The sequence below is a fragment of the Chelmon rostratus genome, chromosome 6 (assembly GCF_017976325.1).
Source record: "Chelmon rostratus isolate fCheRos1 chromosome 6, fCheRos1.pri, whole genome shotgun sequence".
NCBI classification, from domain to species: domain Eukaryota; kingdom Metazoa; phylum Chordata; class Actinopteri; order Chaetodontiformes; family Chaetodontidae; genus Chelmon; species Chelmon rostratus.
The window spans coordinates 25351151-25367472 of NC_055663.1; the positions used below are offsets into that span (position 1 = coordinate 25351151).

Here is a 16322-nt window from a genome sequence, read left to right on the forward strand (position 1 = left end):
TGGATCCCAGCCCTGTCAAACGGCCCCGCCCTTCGTCTTCCTCCTCCTCTTCCTCTTCCGCAGCAGCTCTGAGGATGAAGAGCGGCAGAGCATCCAGCAGGAGCACGAACACACACGCCTCCTCCTCCTCCTCCTCCTCCGGCAGCAAACGTAAGCGAGATGCTGTGCTCACATATTTGTGTTACCCTGGTTACCCCCCAGCTAACGTGTCCCTGAACGTCTCTGGAGGACACGTTTCATCTGCTGGACCAGCAGCAGAGCTGAGGACGGTCGGCCGTCTGTCCACCGACGTTCGTAGGAAACATGAAGTCACTTGTAACAAGCAGCACTTTATATTTCAACTGAATGAAATGAAAAATGTTCACAGTGAAGTGGTGGAAGAAGTATTAATATCCTTAACTTGTGTAAAAGTGTGTAAAAATACGCCATCGGCCGGAAAAGCTCTGCATGAAAAATACTACTTCCAGAAGGTACAACTTAAGTAAAAGTACGGAGCAGCAAAATGTACTTAAAGCGTCACCTGCAGCAACACCTCACAGCCTCCGCAGTGATGGAGGTCAGTGAGGAAAAGCAGCTGAACCTTATAACGAACATCAACGACACAAAACGTACAGTTATTGAAGCCTCTTGACTACATTCATGATGCTCTTCGTCTCCTCTCAGAAGTAGTTTCCTGTCAGAAATCACATCCACCAGCGTGTGAATCGTGTGTTTTTATCTTCTAACGTGTGATGTTTGACACGTTTCATCTCCGCAGAGCCAGATTTCGAAGGACGGCCGTGATTTATTCAGATTTTTCTCTTGTGCGTTTTCTTTGTCCGAAGCGTTGTGTCATGACCCGAGCTGTGTTTTGTTGAAGATTCCCCTTGTGTGTCGTCTTTGTCTGTTTTTTGTCACGTCCTGTTTTATTTTGAAGGTTCATGTTATGTTTCTTGGTTTGCTTTGCTTCCTGTGTTTTCCCGCCCTTGTGATTGTCTGATGTGTTTTACCTGTGTGTCATCAGTGATCCTGCCTTGTGTCTATAAGTCAGTGTCTTCCCCCCAGTCTTCGTCAGGTCGTTGTCTGCGTCTCCTTGCTCTTTAGAAATCTTGCCCCATGCCACGTTGTTTGTCAGTGTGCTCCTTGTGTTGTCTTTGTTTGTGTCCGTGTCACCTTTCTTGTGAGTGTTTTTCTTGGTGTTGTCTTTGTTCTTGTCTTTGCTGCGTTCTTGTAAATGTTCATGTCCAGCGTCTTTAGTATTGTCTATGTTCCCTAGCCATGTCACAGTCCCTGTAAGTGTACTTCTAGTATCGTCTTTGTCAAGCCATGTTTCTTGTTAGTGTTTTTCTCGTGTCGTCTCAGTCCATTCCATGCTACGTTCGATGTGTTTGTTCAGTGTATCCTTGTGTTGTCCTGTCTTTAGCGCATTTATCCTAGAGAGTGTTTTTCTTTCATAGTTCCCTGAGTTTTGGTTTCTAGTTTCCTTTAGTTAAATAAATTTGTTAAATTGAACCACCACCCCCTTGTGTGTCTGCATCTGGGTTCAACCCATATCTCCCTTAAATCCCCACCTCCCTGTCATATTGAAGCGTGATTTGTGATCGCTGAACCAAAGCGCCACATCCGCGATCGCTGCGGTTACAACAACAGCAAGTACTCAGATATCTAGATGTTGCACCTCCTGCGACTGTGGCACAAACAGTTCAGACAGTCGTGTGGGTTTGAATATTAAAAAGCTTTTAACCGGCGAGGGCAGAGACTACGACACCCTGCTGATGGCAGAGGTCGACACGCAGGGGTGTTTAACGACGCAACCCTCTCCAATTAAAGGCTTTTAAATCTCAAACCCACTCAGGAGCCTCGACCTGGGTATTCACATCCGTGGCCCTGATATTTGGCTTTTTTTAAATCTTTAAATCTGACACGAGCTCCTGCGGAAACCTGGAGCGCTCGGAGGCTCGTCCCCGCTCGCGTTATCTCCCGCCTGTGTGATGGCTCGTCTCAGCGGTGGGGCCCCGGGGTGCTGGAGGGAGGCGAGGGGAGGGCGCGCCAGATGGTCTCTTCATTAAAGGCTTCTGTACCACAGGGCTCTCCTTCCTGCCATAACCCAGCTGAGCCTATCAGCACTCGCAATTAGACTGAGTTAATAGTGCGTGGCAAATAAGAATTGTTTATACTAGTTTATTACAAGCCTTAATAGTTTTTACTTCGCCCCATCACAAGAAAATGAGATTGCCTTTGCAAGCTTCCGAGGTCGAAAAGCTTTGAGGAGTGAAGTAGTTTTCAGGGTCGTTTGGCGAGCTGTCGGCGGCGCCGGCGGTCCATTACAGAGCACAGCGAGGGCGAAGGCTCGTGCAGAGGAAGGAGGTGGGAGTGCAGCCCTGAGAGTTATTGATGGTGCAGGGCTACAGACTTGATGACTGCAGGGGTCACTGGATGACATTTGCATCTGCATGGAGCTGTAAAGCCAGAGTCTGGGCCAAGCCGTCTTCGCCAGACTGCGACACCCGTTTCTGCATGGAGCTGCCTTTGTGTACTGTGGCGTCGCCATGTTGAAACAGGAAGTGGACAAACACAAACAGTCTATAATATATGGTCAAGTTTCCCTGCAGTGGAGCAGACAGGTGTCCACATACTTTTGGCAACGTAGTGTTTCACTCACTTATGTTCCGCTCATATTGTCCCCATTTGCCTCCGTCTGTCTGTCTGTCTGTCTGTCTGCAGTGAAGATGGCGGAGCTCCTTGCTATAAAGAGGGAGCTGACGGTGATCAAGGTTCAGATCGACGGCCTGTTGGACTGCGTGGACAAGATGGACGGACAGAGGAAGGACTGCTCAGGTAGGGACAACAAGCAGCCGGACAGCTTCCTGTCCGTCACGACCTTTAGCTGTCACCTGTGCTAAAGCCAGACCTGCAGCCTGCAGGGTCAGAAAGACCTGAGACACAGTTTGACTTATAAGATAAGATAAGATAAGATAAAACATTACAGCAGCATGTGTAGCAGCGGGATGACAAATAGCAGCAGAGATAGAGAACATTTGAAAAAAACAAGATAAAAAGTAGACTATGTACATATTATACAAGCAAAAAGAAATTTGACTATATAAAAGAAAAATAAGGTATGTAGAAAAAAATATATAAAAAATATGTAAAAAGTATTTATTGCCCCAATAGCTGTGGAAAACAAACAATCTAAGCTGTGTAGGAGCCGTATTGTGTCACTGGTGGATTATTTGTCTCTTGATTTGCTTGGGCTGGTTGCCACGGTGATGCACAGGGCTTGGGTCACGTGGGCACTGGGGATGATTGCCGTAGGTGATATAGGGAGCTGGTTTACCTGCACGGTGGAGGAGAGAGAGGAGTGTAGGTAGCCGCAATTTTTGTTGACCGCCTTTGTTCAGTTTATTGTTTTGTTACATGTTCGCCACCAGTGCACGTTTACCATCCGTCAGGCGTGTGTAACCTGAAAGCCGCTGAAGTAGCTGTGATGTTCTGATGTTTTGAAGTATTGAATGATTGAAAGTTTCCTGGACTCAGCGTGCTTATGAACCAGCAGCAGCGCGTCACACACAAACACACAGGACCTCGTCCTCTGAAACGACTTTAATGACAGGCAAGTCGTTACAAACTGCCTTCAGATTAAAAATAATAATAAATAGTGTTACTGCTATTGCACAGAAAATAAAAATATACAAAACAGTAAAAGATATGTAATATTGCACAAAATGTAAACGGAAAATGTAATATTGTACAAATAGTGTGGACATGACACATCAACACAGTCTTCTGTTAAGTGATGCTGGAGTTATGAAGACCTATCTCGGGTTCCCACAGTTCTCAGGACGAATCTGAATTCAAGCGTCCAGCGTTACAGAGCGAAGACCTGCGTTAGGTTCACTGCACAGTGTTTAGAGGATCTATTCATCCTTTGTTGGGAATTTATACATTTTATGTGCGATCCAGAACCACTCAGGACGGACAAAGAGGTAACTTCAGATCACTAACCTGGAAGTCTGCAAGGGTTTTGGTCTGAAAATCAGCAAATCAACATCGACCTGATAAAATAACAGTTTCAACTCTTGTCTGATACCACGCTGTCAAAAGGTCCTGCATTGAAGTGCAATCATCAAAAAGTACTTCAAGTATTACAGTATAAGTACTGAGTGCAGTAAAACCTCCCTGAGACTGTTTTGTTCTATCTGATCTCATCAGATTATTGTGACTCAGTCGTTCATGTCAAAGCAGGATTTTACTGTTGGAGCTGGTTGAGCTTCATTCCAACAAATTATTCTTTTTATTCTGGATCAATCTGCTGATTATTTCCACCATTAATCGATCAATCGTTGGGTTTGGAAACATCGTGAAAATAGTGAGAAATGTGGTGACCATGAGGCCAAAGTGACGCCTTCACAGTGTTTGTTTAGTCCGACCAACAGTCCAAAGCTCCACATTATTACAAACACATTCAGATCATTCAGAGGAAAAGCAGCAAATCAAACATCTGAAGCTGAAACATCAAAGGATTTTACAGCAAAAATCACTGAAACCATCATCAATAGATGATCATTAATTTTCTGTCAATCCACTGATTGATTAATGGTTTCAGTTGTTCTTGTATTAAATGTAAAGTAGCTCAATTTAAAACAGAACATCAGATTTTCTAAACTCTTCATCTGTTTTGTGTGTGACAGTAAAAGTGATGGCATGTCTGACTGACATGTAGTGGAGCAGAAGAGGTGTGAAAGTATGTCAAATATGTAGTTAAGTAGTTGAGTAAATGTGCTTAGTTACTTTCCAGCACAGTGAGGATGTGGGCTGACGATGATGTCGCGCAGCAGAAGCTTCCAGATGTCAGTTTTATTAAAAAGAACAATATCAGCTTTGATCCAGCAGAGACCGACTGGAGACCGAACTCTGAACTGGAGTTCATTACTGCGGCTCGCGTGCGAGGGACTGCTGAAGCGGAGCGAGCCGGTTTGTTTACCATCAGATGTGATCCGCTATCTGTGAGTAATGGTTCAATGACAAAACCGCCGCCAGCCGAGCGGGGATTATGACAGCGAGGTAAACAGCGATAAACGGCGGCCTCATAACCTTTCAGAAGCTCCCCTTCAGCGCTCAGCAGCTATCATGCTGTCCGCCAACTGTGTGTGTGGATATGTGTGTGTGTGTGTATGTGCGTGTGTGTGTGTGCGCGTGTGTGTGTGCGTGTGTGTGTGTGTGTGCTCTACTTTGGAAGAAGCAAAGATGAGGAAATGATCCAAAGTGACACGTTGACAGTCTTCACTTCTTCAGGTGATTTGAAATATAAAAACTTGGTGATGAAGACGAGGCAGTGAATGATGAAACCCTTCATGTACATTTACTCCAGGTCTGTACTTAAGTACAAATTTGAGGTACTTCTACATCATTTACAATTATTAGCTTTAGTTACTGATTACTTTACAAGATGAGATTATTAAACACAAAACACATGAAGGCTTCATGATGTTTTGTTATAAATTGAGTACAGCTGAAACAATCGATTAATCAATTAGTTGATTGGCAGCTATTTCGATAATGTAATCATATCATGTATTACAGTAGAACATTCTCAGGGGACATTTTACTGCACTCAGTACTTTTACTTTTAATACTTGAAGTACATTTTCCTGATTTTTTTTATGAATTACTTTTTTATTACTGAGTATTTTGACATTGTGGTTTTAGTACTTCAGACCTCCTCCGTGCCTGATCCAGGACACCATCAGATCTCTGTCTCATAAGAAAACATGGTTTTTCAGGGGACATCTTTGCCTTTATTGAGATGGAGACAGTGAAAGACCGACAGGAAGAGGACAACAAGCTACGATTATAAGGTCAATGTCTTAAACTGCTGCAGAGATCTGCAGACCTCTACGAGACGCAGTCCTGTTTAATACGGATAACATGAAGGAACATGTCCAGGTGAGACGTCAGGAGAGACCGAGACCGAGGAAAGACATGAGATAACACAGAGTCCTGCAGTCCTGTAGTCCTGTAGTCCTGCGGTCCTGTAGTCCTGTGGTCCTGCAGCCCTGCGGTCCTGTAGTCCTGTAGTCCTGCAGTCCTGCAGTCCTGTAGTCCTGCAGTCCTGTAGTCCTGTGGTCCTGCAGCCCTGCGGTCCTGCAGTCCTGTAGTCCTGCAGTCCTGTAGTCCTGTAGTCCTGCGGTCCTGCAGCCCTGCAGTCCTGAAGTCCTGTAGTCCTGTGGTCCTGCAGGCCTGTAGTCCTGTAGTCCTGTAGTCCTGCAGGCCTGTAGTCCTGTAGTCCTGTAGTCCTGCAATCAAAACCTGCAGGGTAAAATCCAACTTTCTGTGTGTGTGCGTGTGTGTGTGTGTGTTCGTGTGTGTCAGAGTGTCCTCAGAGCAGGGAGCCCAGTGTGTCTCCTCACCGAGGTTCAGTCAGCAGTCTGGAGAGAGAAAGTCCTGAACCAGGAGAGGCCAGCGAGGACGAACCGCTGCACTACCAGCACTACTACCCCCACAGCTACCCCCACAGGGTAAATATACACCACTACTACCCTCATGGGGTAAATATACACCACAACTACCCTCAAAGGGTAAATATACACCACTAATACCCTAATGGGGTAAATATACACCACAACTACCCTAACAGGGTAAATATACACCACTACTACCCCCACAGGGTAAATATACACCACTAATACCCCCACAGAGTAAATATACACCACTAATACCCCAACAACTACTCACAGGATACAGAGCCACCTCTTCTACCTTTCAAACATCCACACATACCCCACATGAGGCAAACGACAACCTCAACATCTGCCCCCCTGCTCTGAGCTCCACCACAGAGGATGATGTGATACTGCCCTCTTGTGGATAATCTATTATTAACAACAATATTTGGACTGATGAACAATCCAAACCTCAAACACGTGACACTGATAGAAAACCAGACTTGAATGAAGAACCAGTGAAACTGGAATAAATAACTTCAGTGATCAGAATAGTTCCAGATTGATTTCCTGTTGATCGACTAATCGATGAATTCATTGATTGACTGTTTTTTTTTAATGTTGTTTGTTTTACTGGTAGAAATAAGAAATGACTGAAACAGCTTTCTAAAAAGAGGAGGGACAAATTGATGTAACTGTCACTCTGTACCTGCCTCAGTCCACCCCCTCACCTGTCTGTGCAGCCACGTCCAACACCTCAGGCGACGGATTCAACCCCGCTCCACACCGCACAGTGGCCCAAACACAATTTGCATAATCTGTGGGGAGCGATGTGTTTCCCGTCGCCTCGCAGGTCTTTTTATTCAGCAGCTCATCGGTGTGAAGCAGATCAGCCTCTCGGAGAAACGAAACGCTTTCAGTGTTCCTGTTTCTTCACAGGGAAACATAATGATATAGAATTAGCCTGCAGGCTTCGTACCTGCCTGACGGAGCAAAGCCGCCTCATTAATCTGAGCGCAGGCAGAGAACAGACCGGCCCTTAATCTGCTGCATTGTTCCTCTGACAGGAAGTGTGTCTGTGAATAAGAGAGAGTGTGTTAGTCGTTACTGTGTGTGTGTGTGTGTGTGTGTGTGTGTGTGTGTTAGTAACAACAGGGTTTTTATTGTGGACTGTGGGTACAGATGACTTGTGCAGAAGTGTGTGTGCAGAAGTGTGTGTTACACTCAGTGAAGGGGAGGCTGCATCGATGATGATGATGATGATGAAGAAGAGAAGCTTGTGTTAATGAGGGCTAACTGCAGGGTGCTTTCACTGACCCACCGTCTCTGTGTGTCCAGATAAAGCAGCATCAGTCCGATCTGGATGACGATCTGTGACGCTGCAGCTCAGGTACGCACTCTCACCAACCACACAGATGAGTTCAGATGATTCAGCCCATTAAAGGATGATGTTATATGTGTTATATTCTATTTTTTTTTTTGTTTTGCTTATTGTCAACACTTTGAATCCTAAATCCACTGGTTCCTGCTGTGAATCTTGTGCTCTGAATTATAGCATCTCATGCTCTGTGGCTGGAGTGTTAGAGGGTTGGTCGGTTCCCCGCTTTGCTCCAGACTGAAATCCAAAACCGTCAACATCTAACACATGCCAAGAAACTGGGTGCAGACATTCATGGTCCTCAGAGGATGAATGATGACTCCTCTTCCTCAGAGAATGAATGTTTCTTCCTCCTCTTGACATTTTTGTTTGATGATGAAGAAGATAGCTCAACAACTGTTAGATGGATTGTCGTGAACTTCGTGACGTTCGTGTCCCCTCGGGATGAATACCTGCAAAACTGATGACATTCCCATCAGCCTCAGCTGTGCGTTGTGTTCAGTGCTAATTAGCATACGTTAGAATGCGAACATGCTAAGATCTGATGTTCAACATTACCTTCAAAACATCAGCATGTTAGCATTTTTATTTTGAGCGTGTTAGCATGCTGACTCAGAGTCTTGTTGGGGACTATTTTCAGCAGAGGATGAATCCACATCCACTGCTTGGAGTGTTTCAGACTGTGTTCAGTGACACGAATCAGGCTTTGGATACACACACACAAACACACACAAAACATTTATTTCATTGTTGGTTTTGGTGTTTTTATGGGATTTGTTGACAAAAAGAAAATTATAGTCTGACCCTCATAACTTCTAACAAAGGTTTGAACTGATTCCAGTTTTCCAGGCAGCTGTTGGTTTCAGTTCATTTCAGTGTGCCATGAAATCCTCTTGACAAGACTTGAACTTGTCTTGAAACTTTGTCATTTGATTATGCAGCTGAGAGCTGAGACCATTTTTAACTCTGTGGTGCATTTAAGGAAGCTTGGACATTTGACATTTTATTTTTTTCTTTTGCATATGTGGAATTAAAAGGTAGCTGTTCAGCAGCTGACTGAAATCTCAGGTGTGGAGGTGTCCTTACATGCAACAACAGCAGTATTTCACGACATTTGTCGCTCGCAGCTGGATCACAATGTGACAATAGCATAACTATGATAAAGATAAATAAATGCAACAGACCTCCTGCAGAATGGTTTAAGTTGCTCTTCACGGAGCCGTGAAATGAAGTGAGTCCAATAGCCGCCTGGAGGGAGAAGCTGATGGTATGCTTTGGAGAACAACAGTAATGTAAAGTGCTCTTTACACAGTCTGAAGTTAATTAGATCAGAGTGGCAGAATCTGATGTTACGATGAAGACGGCGACACTTTCCCGCTGAGCTCTTCCTCTTTAATTACCACCTAACAGACTCGTGAAAACATCGGAACTTTTTGGTTTAACTTATTTTGGGGTAAATTATTTGATTTGTAAGCAGAAATGTGGATGTTCCCTGATGTCTGGTGGTGTTTGCTTCAGTGATGCAGGTGGATTCTGTTGTTAAAATGTCGTTCATGTTAAACCTAAAAGGAACAGTTTGTATTGATGGAAAGACTCTGACGTGTTTCTGACTACCTGGAGGTCATTTCAGTCTCTTCTTCTTTTCCAGATCTTTCCAGAAACAGAAGCTCCGATAGGTATCAGCTGGGATGGAAGATGCTTCGTGGAGATGTTGGCAACGTGAGCTGCAGTGGACTGACTCTCCTCCGCTCCTGGATTTGCCTCTTAATGATCGCCACTGATTTTTAGCCTGTTTTGTTCTCTCCAGTTCTGGTTTCCAGTCCACGTTGACGTGTTCCTGGTTTATCGCTGACTCTGTTCGGCCATTCTAACACACTGACAGACGGGACAACGTGGCTAAACGTCTGTGTCTTCATTAAGCATAATTCTGGTGTTTTTATAGTTTTTAGATGATTTCCTAAACTTCAGGCAGCCATTGATTTCATTTACAGTCATTTCAGAATGACTTAAAGATTAACTCAGAAACTTTCTGCCAACAAATAAACCATCAGAGCGAGCAATTTATTTCATTTTGTTTTGGCCTCTCTGTAGTGAAACTTAAAATGAATCGTGTGATGATGTAATTTCGACCCCATTCATCACCCTGACCTTGCCTCCCGTGTCGGGCTCCTCTCTGACTGATGTTAATGACGTGCAGCAGCTGGCAGCTCCTCGTCACACACTTTATCTCCACCAGGTGTGTTGTCGTTATGTGCAGCCAGATGTGTACAGGACGGCATCATGCGTCTGTGTTAAAGGCTCGGAGAGCGCGGCTTTATGACTGCGGGTGAATTACAGTTTAATTCACGCAGGAAATCAGTTATGAGGTGATGCATAAACAATTTCCTGTAATGGCCGTTATAAATCTCACATAGTGGTTGTAAATGGGGACGATTACATTTTTCCACCAGTGAGTCAGTTCAGTGGTTCGGGTTAGCTAACGGATCAGTTAGCTAACGGAGCAGCTTACTAGCATGAACAGGTGGTTGCTGTTAGCTAGCGGATCGGGTTAGCATGCAGTTCTGGTCCAGGCTCAGTGGGTTCATGTAAAGGCAGCAAACGTGTCATTTCCTGAACCTGACAAAAACAAACTAGAAAAGCATCTGGAATCGTGTGTTTCTCGCCTCGCTTGTTGTCAGAATAGCAGTGAATTTATTTGCACGTTTGTACAATAGCACAAGTTTTGTATGGATGTGTCCTTCCACCACAACCGTCCACGGTCAAACCACTTCCTGTTTTCCGCCATGCCGCCTCCGCCATGTTTGATGACTTTGTGTTTGTTTCACCGCTTTTCGTTTGGCGGGTTTTACGGAGACGTGTTGTCGAGTCTAACACGTAGAAACTTCTCCTCCAGCATGATTACCCAGCAGGACAGTGTGGACGACCGTGACTGTAAATATGTTTCCAGCTCACATGTAAAATATTTGTCAGTTTGAAAAATGAACAAATATTAATGTGTACAGTCGTTGAAACTTTAAAAAAAAAGTGTTTTAATAAGTATCCTGATGCAGCAGGTAACAGAATCGTTTGGCTTTGCTCTAGTTTCTGCTGCTTCTGTGTTCGTCCTCAGTGCTAAATGTCATCTGTTTCAGTGACTGTAGTAAAAGTATTTTTCATAATAACACGATTCTGTCTTAATGTGTGCAGTGATTAAATCTCTCTCTAAAGGGAGACTGGAGGTCAAAGGTCAGGTTTGGTAGAAATTTAACATCTTGCTCAAGGCTGTTCTTTTTGTTTTTTTAACACTCAGGTATCTATTAACCTTTTTTAACTGATGTTTATCAGCCAGGTCCTGCCGAACAGTGGTGTGATGATGGTGTAGGAAAAACTCAGCTGATACAAGCTTGAGTTAAAGAAAACTTCATTAACAAGCAGTATCAGATCAGGCTATCTGCAAGCTATATCTACCTCTTTGAGAGGTTTACGTCCTAAAAGCCCCTCTATAAACTTTATCACCTCTGGTTTCCCTTTCCTGATCTGACCCTGTGTGGCCCTGCATGGCCTCACATACCACAACTAAAAGTGGTCAACATTTAAAAATCTCACATATATTTGATATTTGATTGATCTGATCATGTACCTCACAACATTTTCACTCTTCGTGCGAAGCTAAGCTAACTTGCTGTTGGCTGCACCCTTATGTTCAAAACTAAATCTAAAGATATCTAAAGCAAATGAACACATTTCCCAACATGTCAAACTATTTCAATTTAAATTCCTGAGTTTTCTTCCAGCTCGCTGTGTTGGAACTGGACTGTAAACTGTGTTAGAGGAAGTAAACTGAATTTAGAGGCGCTGCTGGTGCTGTAAGAAACACTGGAAGTGTCTGAAGTCAGTAATGCTGGTCCGGCTGTGAGACCGGTCTGATACCTCATGATCAGTTTCAGAACAGTTGGAAAACGCTAACCACATGAACTGTTTGTTGTATGCTGACACTTAAGTTTTTCTATGACGAGCGTGTGATGAGGCTTTATATGATGTTATACTGTCCGTGTTTTAATGAAATCAGTCGAACCTTATCGCGTGCAAACAGTTTAATGAACCACAATCAAACAGCGGGTCACATGTTGTTGACTGAGGGGAAGCTGCTCTCTGCTGGTTTTAATGATTCATCGGAGCCTGGGCGACCTTTGACACCAGGCCTGTTTGCAGTGCATGCTGGGTAAGTGGCTCTCAGCTGTGGGCGTGTGCAGCGGCGGTACAACTGGTTGGACGAGGTTCGGGAACTGAATGAAGCTGCTGCAGCGGAGAGGTGCGTTCACACACAGGTGAGATACGAGGTTTCTTCACACTGATCTGCTTTAGTCTGTGTTTAAAGTATCTGCAGACTCCAGAACGTGGATTTAAACAGTTCAGCATGTGTTTGATCCACATTTTGTTCAGCCAGGATCATTTTTTAATCTGTTTCTGATCTGCTGAAGCTCAGAATTCTTTGTCTTTTTAACTTTCTGTCCTCTTTAATCTGCATGTTGTCAATTACTCCTCACAGTTTTCCTTCCCTCACAGTTTCTCAGCCTTTAGGTTGAGGTCCTTCTTGTGGTCTCTTGATTTGCACAGCAGGTCATCCTGTATGTGTGTGTGTGTGTGTTTACATTTTTAATATAAGCTACCTGTGCTGCCTCCTCTTGAAGTCTTCCAAACTGCCAGATTCACCTGCACACGACAGCTCGACGGCTCTGATCGGTGTTGATCGTGAGATTTTGGTAAAAACTGGAGGAGTCAAGGGTCAAATGGCTGAAAGTCCTGGTTTGTTTAACCAACAAGCTCAGAGCTTCAATCTGCTGCTCCACTATTGATTTTTCTTCAGTCTTGAAATAGATTGAACAGCTTCCTGCGACATGTTCCCAATACCTGTAACAAACTAATCTGATCTAATCTCATTCTAGATTAAACAGTCGTTTGGATCACGTTCTGTTTAACGTTGAGGCTGTTTCTCAGTCTGAGTCTCTTTTTGACTCATATTTCCTCAAAGACATCACGTTTATAGAGTGAAGATGTAGAACTGTGGATGGTGTGTATGTGGATGGTGTACTGATCCAGATTTACAGCTGCTGTTTCATTTGATGATGATGATGGGATTAGATCAACGGGCATTGCAACATTATCACAGGTGTTGGGGAATAGTCTGCAGTCTGTGCACGAGATAAATGTTGTATAAAGACTTCAGTTTCTCCACTGTGGAGTCAGACCTCTGCAGCTGCTCCTCAGCTCTGCTGCAGGATGGCAGAATAACCGAAATTGACCCAACTGTTGGCCGTCAAGCATTGTGGGTAATGTAGGCAGTAGGTATTCTGGATAATGAAGTCCTCAAAACTTAAATAATTATGTTTTACTGCCAGCCTCACGAAGCCAGACCACATTTGTGGGCTCAGTTTGGCAGTAAATGTTCACGTAAATCCACAGAGAACTGTTTGAGCATGGCGAGATACGGACTGGACCAATCACAGAACTGAACAATAATCTCATAAGAACTGATTAAACCAGGTGATACAGGTAAAATAAGGCCTGGCCCATTGCATGACACAGACTCATCAGGTTTTATCCAATCATCTTGTGGTTCCCCTTAAAGGGATTTAATAGCCAAAGAAAAAAAAACATGCTTTGGTTTTATCCCACAAGAGATTTCTGTGCTTCTTTTTCTTCTCTGAGCTCTCCTCACTGGTCTGGAGAAAGGTGATGTCACAGGCCTCTCTCCACCAATCAGGATTTAGAAATATTTGAATCAAAATGACAAATGACAGTTGTTGGGTTGTCGATCACTGTCACTCAGGTCTGAACAAACCACACCCTCCGTCCTGTTCAACTCAGCTAACCTTCAGATTTAAAACCAGGTTTTCAGGGACTTTAAGGATCCTTAAAAACTTAATTTGGCTTTACATGAAAAAATTGAGTTAACATACTTTAATTTATCTGAAACTTCTCAACGAGCAGCCCTCACCTCACTCTCCTCTCGGTGAAAGTGACCCAGACAGATTAATACTGGAGGTGGAAATGACTTCATCGTCATTTATTGTTCCACACTGAGTTGCCATGAAGCCCATTGAGACTGTGGCTGTAGCTGAAGGCCCCACAGGTAAAGCTGACCCGTCCACACCTGTCCAGCAGATCATGGCGGTGGCAGAGTCCAGCCCTCTGACCACTCACGTGCTGAACACCGGAGACGGCGTGCCGGCGGCCAGGATGGCCCTCAGTCTGCACCGACTGGACTCCAAGCTGCTGATCTGGAGCATGCTGAGTGTCGGGTAGGTTTCAAACATCAGAATCTGTTATTTTATACATGAGCTTTACACCTGTCCCTTTACGTTCATGTTTTTATTATTAAAACTTTCTATTTCTGTGGGGGTTTTTTTGGGGGGGGGGTTCTGCATTCACTTCAATGCAGTTTTAGTTTGGGCCAGCAAGTAACAGATCCAAAGATAGATCCGCTGTGGTTAAAGGGGGTCCACAGGTCAAGGAAACGACTCGGACTCCAAATTTTGCCTTAAAAAACAGCACAAGGTGGCACATATTTGTGATCAGCCTGCATGAGAATCTTCAAAGGTCAAAGGTGACGAAGAGGATGAAGAAACCGAAGGAAAAAAGAAAAAGTTTTTGTTTGTTAATGAGAGAAAACTAGAAGTTAATCATTTTAAGCAGTCAGACTTGTTCTGAGCTTTGATGAAACTTCGCAACTCAGCAGTTTGATGATTTTTAGGACGACAAATCAAGATGGCCGCTGCCCAGGACTCATCAGCCCACAAGCCTTCACCCCCGGCATGTACAAGCTGCGCTTTGAGACGGGCTCGTACTGGGAGGCTCTGGGTCAGACGTCTTTTTACCCGTATGTAGAGGTGAGCTTCAGGGTTCAGGAGGCTGCGCTGATCCGCGTCAGGACATCATTTACATACACAATATGCCCTCAATCATTCAGCTGATGGTCCTTGTACCTGGACCTATGGCAAACTACTTAATGCTGGATTGTCTTCTGAATAAAACTGGTTTAACTGTTTTTAATAAATAAACGGAGGAATAGGTGCTTGTTTTTACAGTTTTATGTTGCTATTATAGTTATAGGTTAAAATGATTGCAAACAAATCCTATGGAAAGACTGTTAGTTCGTACTGCAGTTGAGTTTCACTCAAAGAAGGCCAAACACTCACTGAAACAGAGGTAACTGTAGCTTTCAGCAAACGTCAGCAGTGTCATCCTGTCAGGTGTCCTGCAGCCTCACAGCAGCTGCTTATGAAAAGACTTTTGATGTGACCAGTGATCACCACTAGGTGTCGCCAAAACAGACTCCTCAGAGTAACACACCAGCATGTTTTAGTTGGAGAATATATGTATATATATAATATGAAATATGTTTGTTGTCATCAGTTTGGACACCGTTCATCATTCTCACCAAAGTCAGAATAATTTGGTTTGAATTATACTTTGTACAGATCAGTTTGTATTTGAGTCGTTGACTTGGGGTATGTGTGTGTGTGTGTGTGTGTGTGTGTGTGTGTGTGTGTGTGTGTGTGTGTGTGTCCAGGTTGTGTTTACCATCAGTGACCCTGAGCAGAGGTTCCACCTCCCTCTGCTGATGAGTCGGTTCTCTTACAGCACCTACAGAGGAAGCTGAGACCTCTGAGGACGACCAGCTTTTACCAGTGATGGAGACAGGTGTTTCTGTCGTCATAGAGATTTTATGACTTGGATTCATCCTGTCATATCTTGTCTTTGACCTCGTTGCAAAGTTTCTGTTACATTCTCTGACTATTGAGTTTCAAATACTTTGTTAATGTGAAGATGTTTTCCCCTATTGAAAGTTGCGTATTAAATGCATGTTAACAAGTATATCTCTTTAACTGGTATTTCGTGTTATTTCTTAAAACACTGCAAACCAAACTGTTTTTTCAGAATAAAATTTTAATTTACATATTCATGCAAAACACTAATTTGTCTACCTATGTCTGAGACTGATATGATTTTGGACTGTTGAATATCAGAATAGGGTAGAAAAATTGGTCGTTTTCCACTACTTTCTGAGATTTAATGAACCAATGATTCATTGATTTATCGAGGAAAATCGTCGGATTAATCTGTAATAAAAATAATTTACTTTTGAAGCAACAGTCATAGTAATGTGATGTATTGTCCAGTGACTTTTTACATTTTCTATTCTCCATTTTAGTCTTTATAAACTTGTATTTACTTTTATTCCTTTTCACAAACTGTTATATCTGTTCAATATTTTTACACTTTGGTCAGTTGTTAAACCGTATTTTTACATGTAGTATTAGAAATGTCTGAGGGAAAACGCACCGTCATGCCATGTTTTGGTAACAGTTACATGAGCTTAAGGCAAGCACTCGAGAAAATGCCTTTGTGTCTTAGCCAATCAGAGAGAAGGTGCGCTGTAAGGACCCAGGATCGCCTTTTCTGATGCCTGAATGTAATAAAGTAATTTTAAAAGAAATTTAAATTGTTTATTGTTGCCAAATCTGTAACATGTCTTTTTT

At 43.5% G+C, this 16322-nt stretch overlaps 1 protein-coding gene across 1 annotated transcript; it reads left to right on the forward strand.

The window, feature by feature from the left end:
- The first annotated feature begins 12058 nt into the window (after positions 1-12058).
- Positions 12059-16101, forward strand: urahb (urate (5-hydroxyiso-) hydrolase b). The gene is made up of 4 exons (XM_041939671.1): positions 12059-12107; positions 13945-14081; positions 14534-14669; positions 15353-16101. The coding sequence occupies exons 2-4, from the start codon at positions 13948-13950 to the stop codon at positions 15440-15442; spliced, it is 360 nt and encodes a 119-aa protein (XP_041795605.1). The 5' UTR covers positions 12059-12107; positions 13945-13947; the 3' UTR covers positions 15443-16101.
- The last annotated feature ends 221 nt before the right edge of the window (positions 16102-16322 follow it).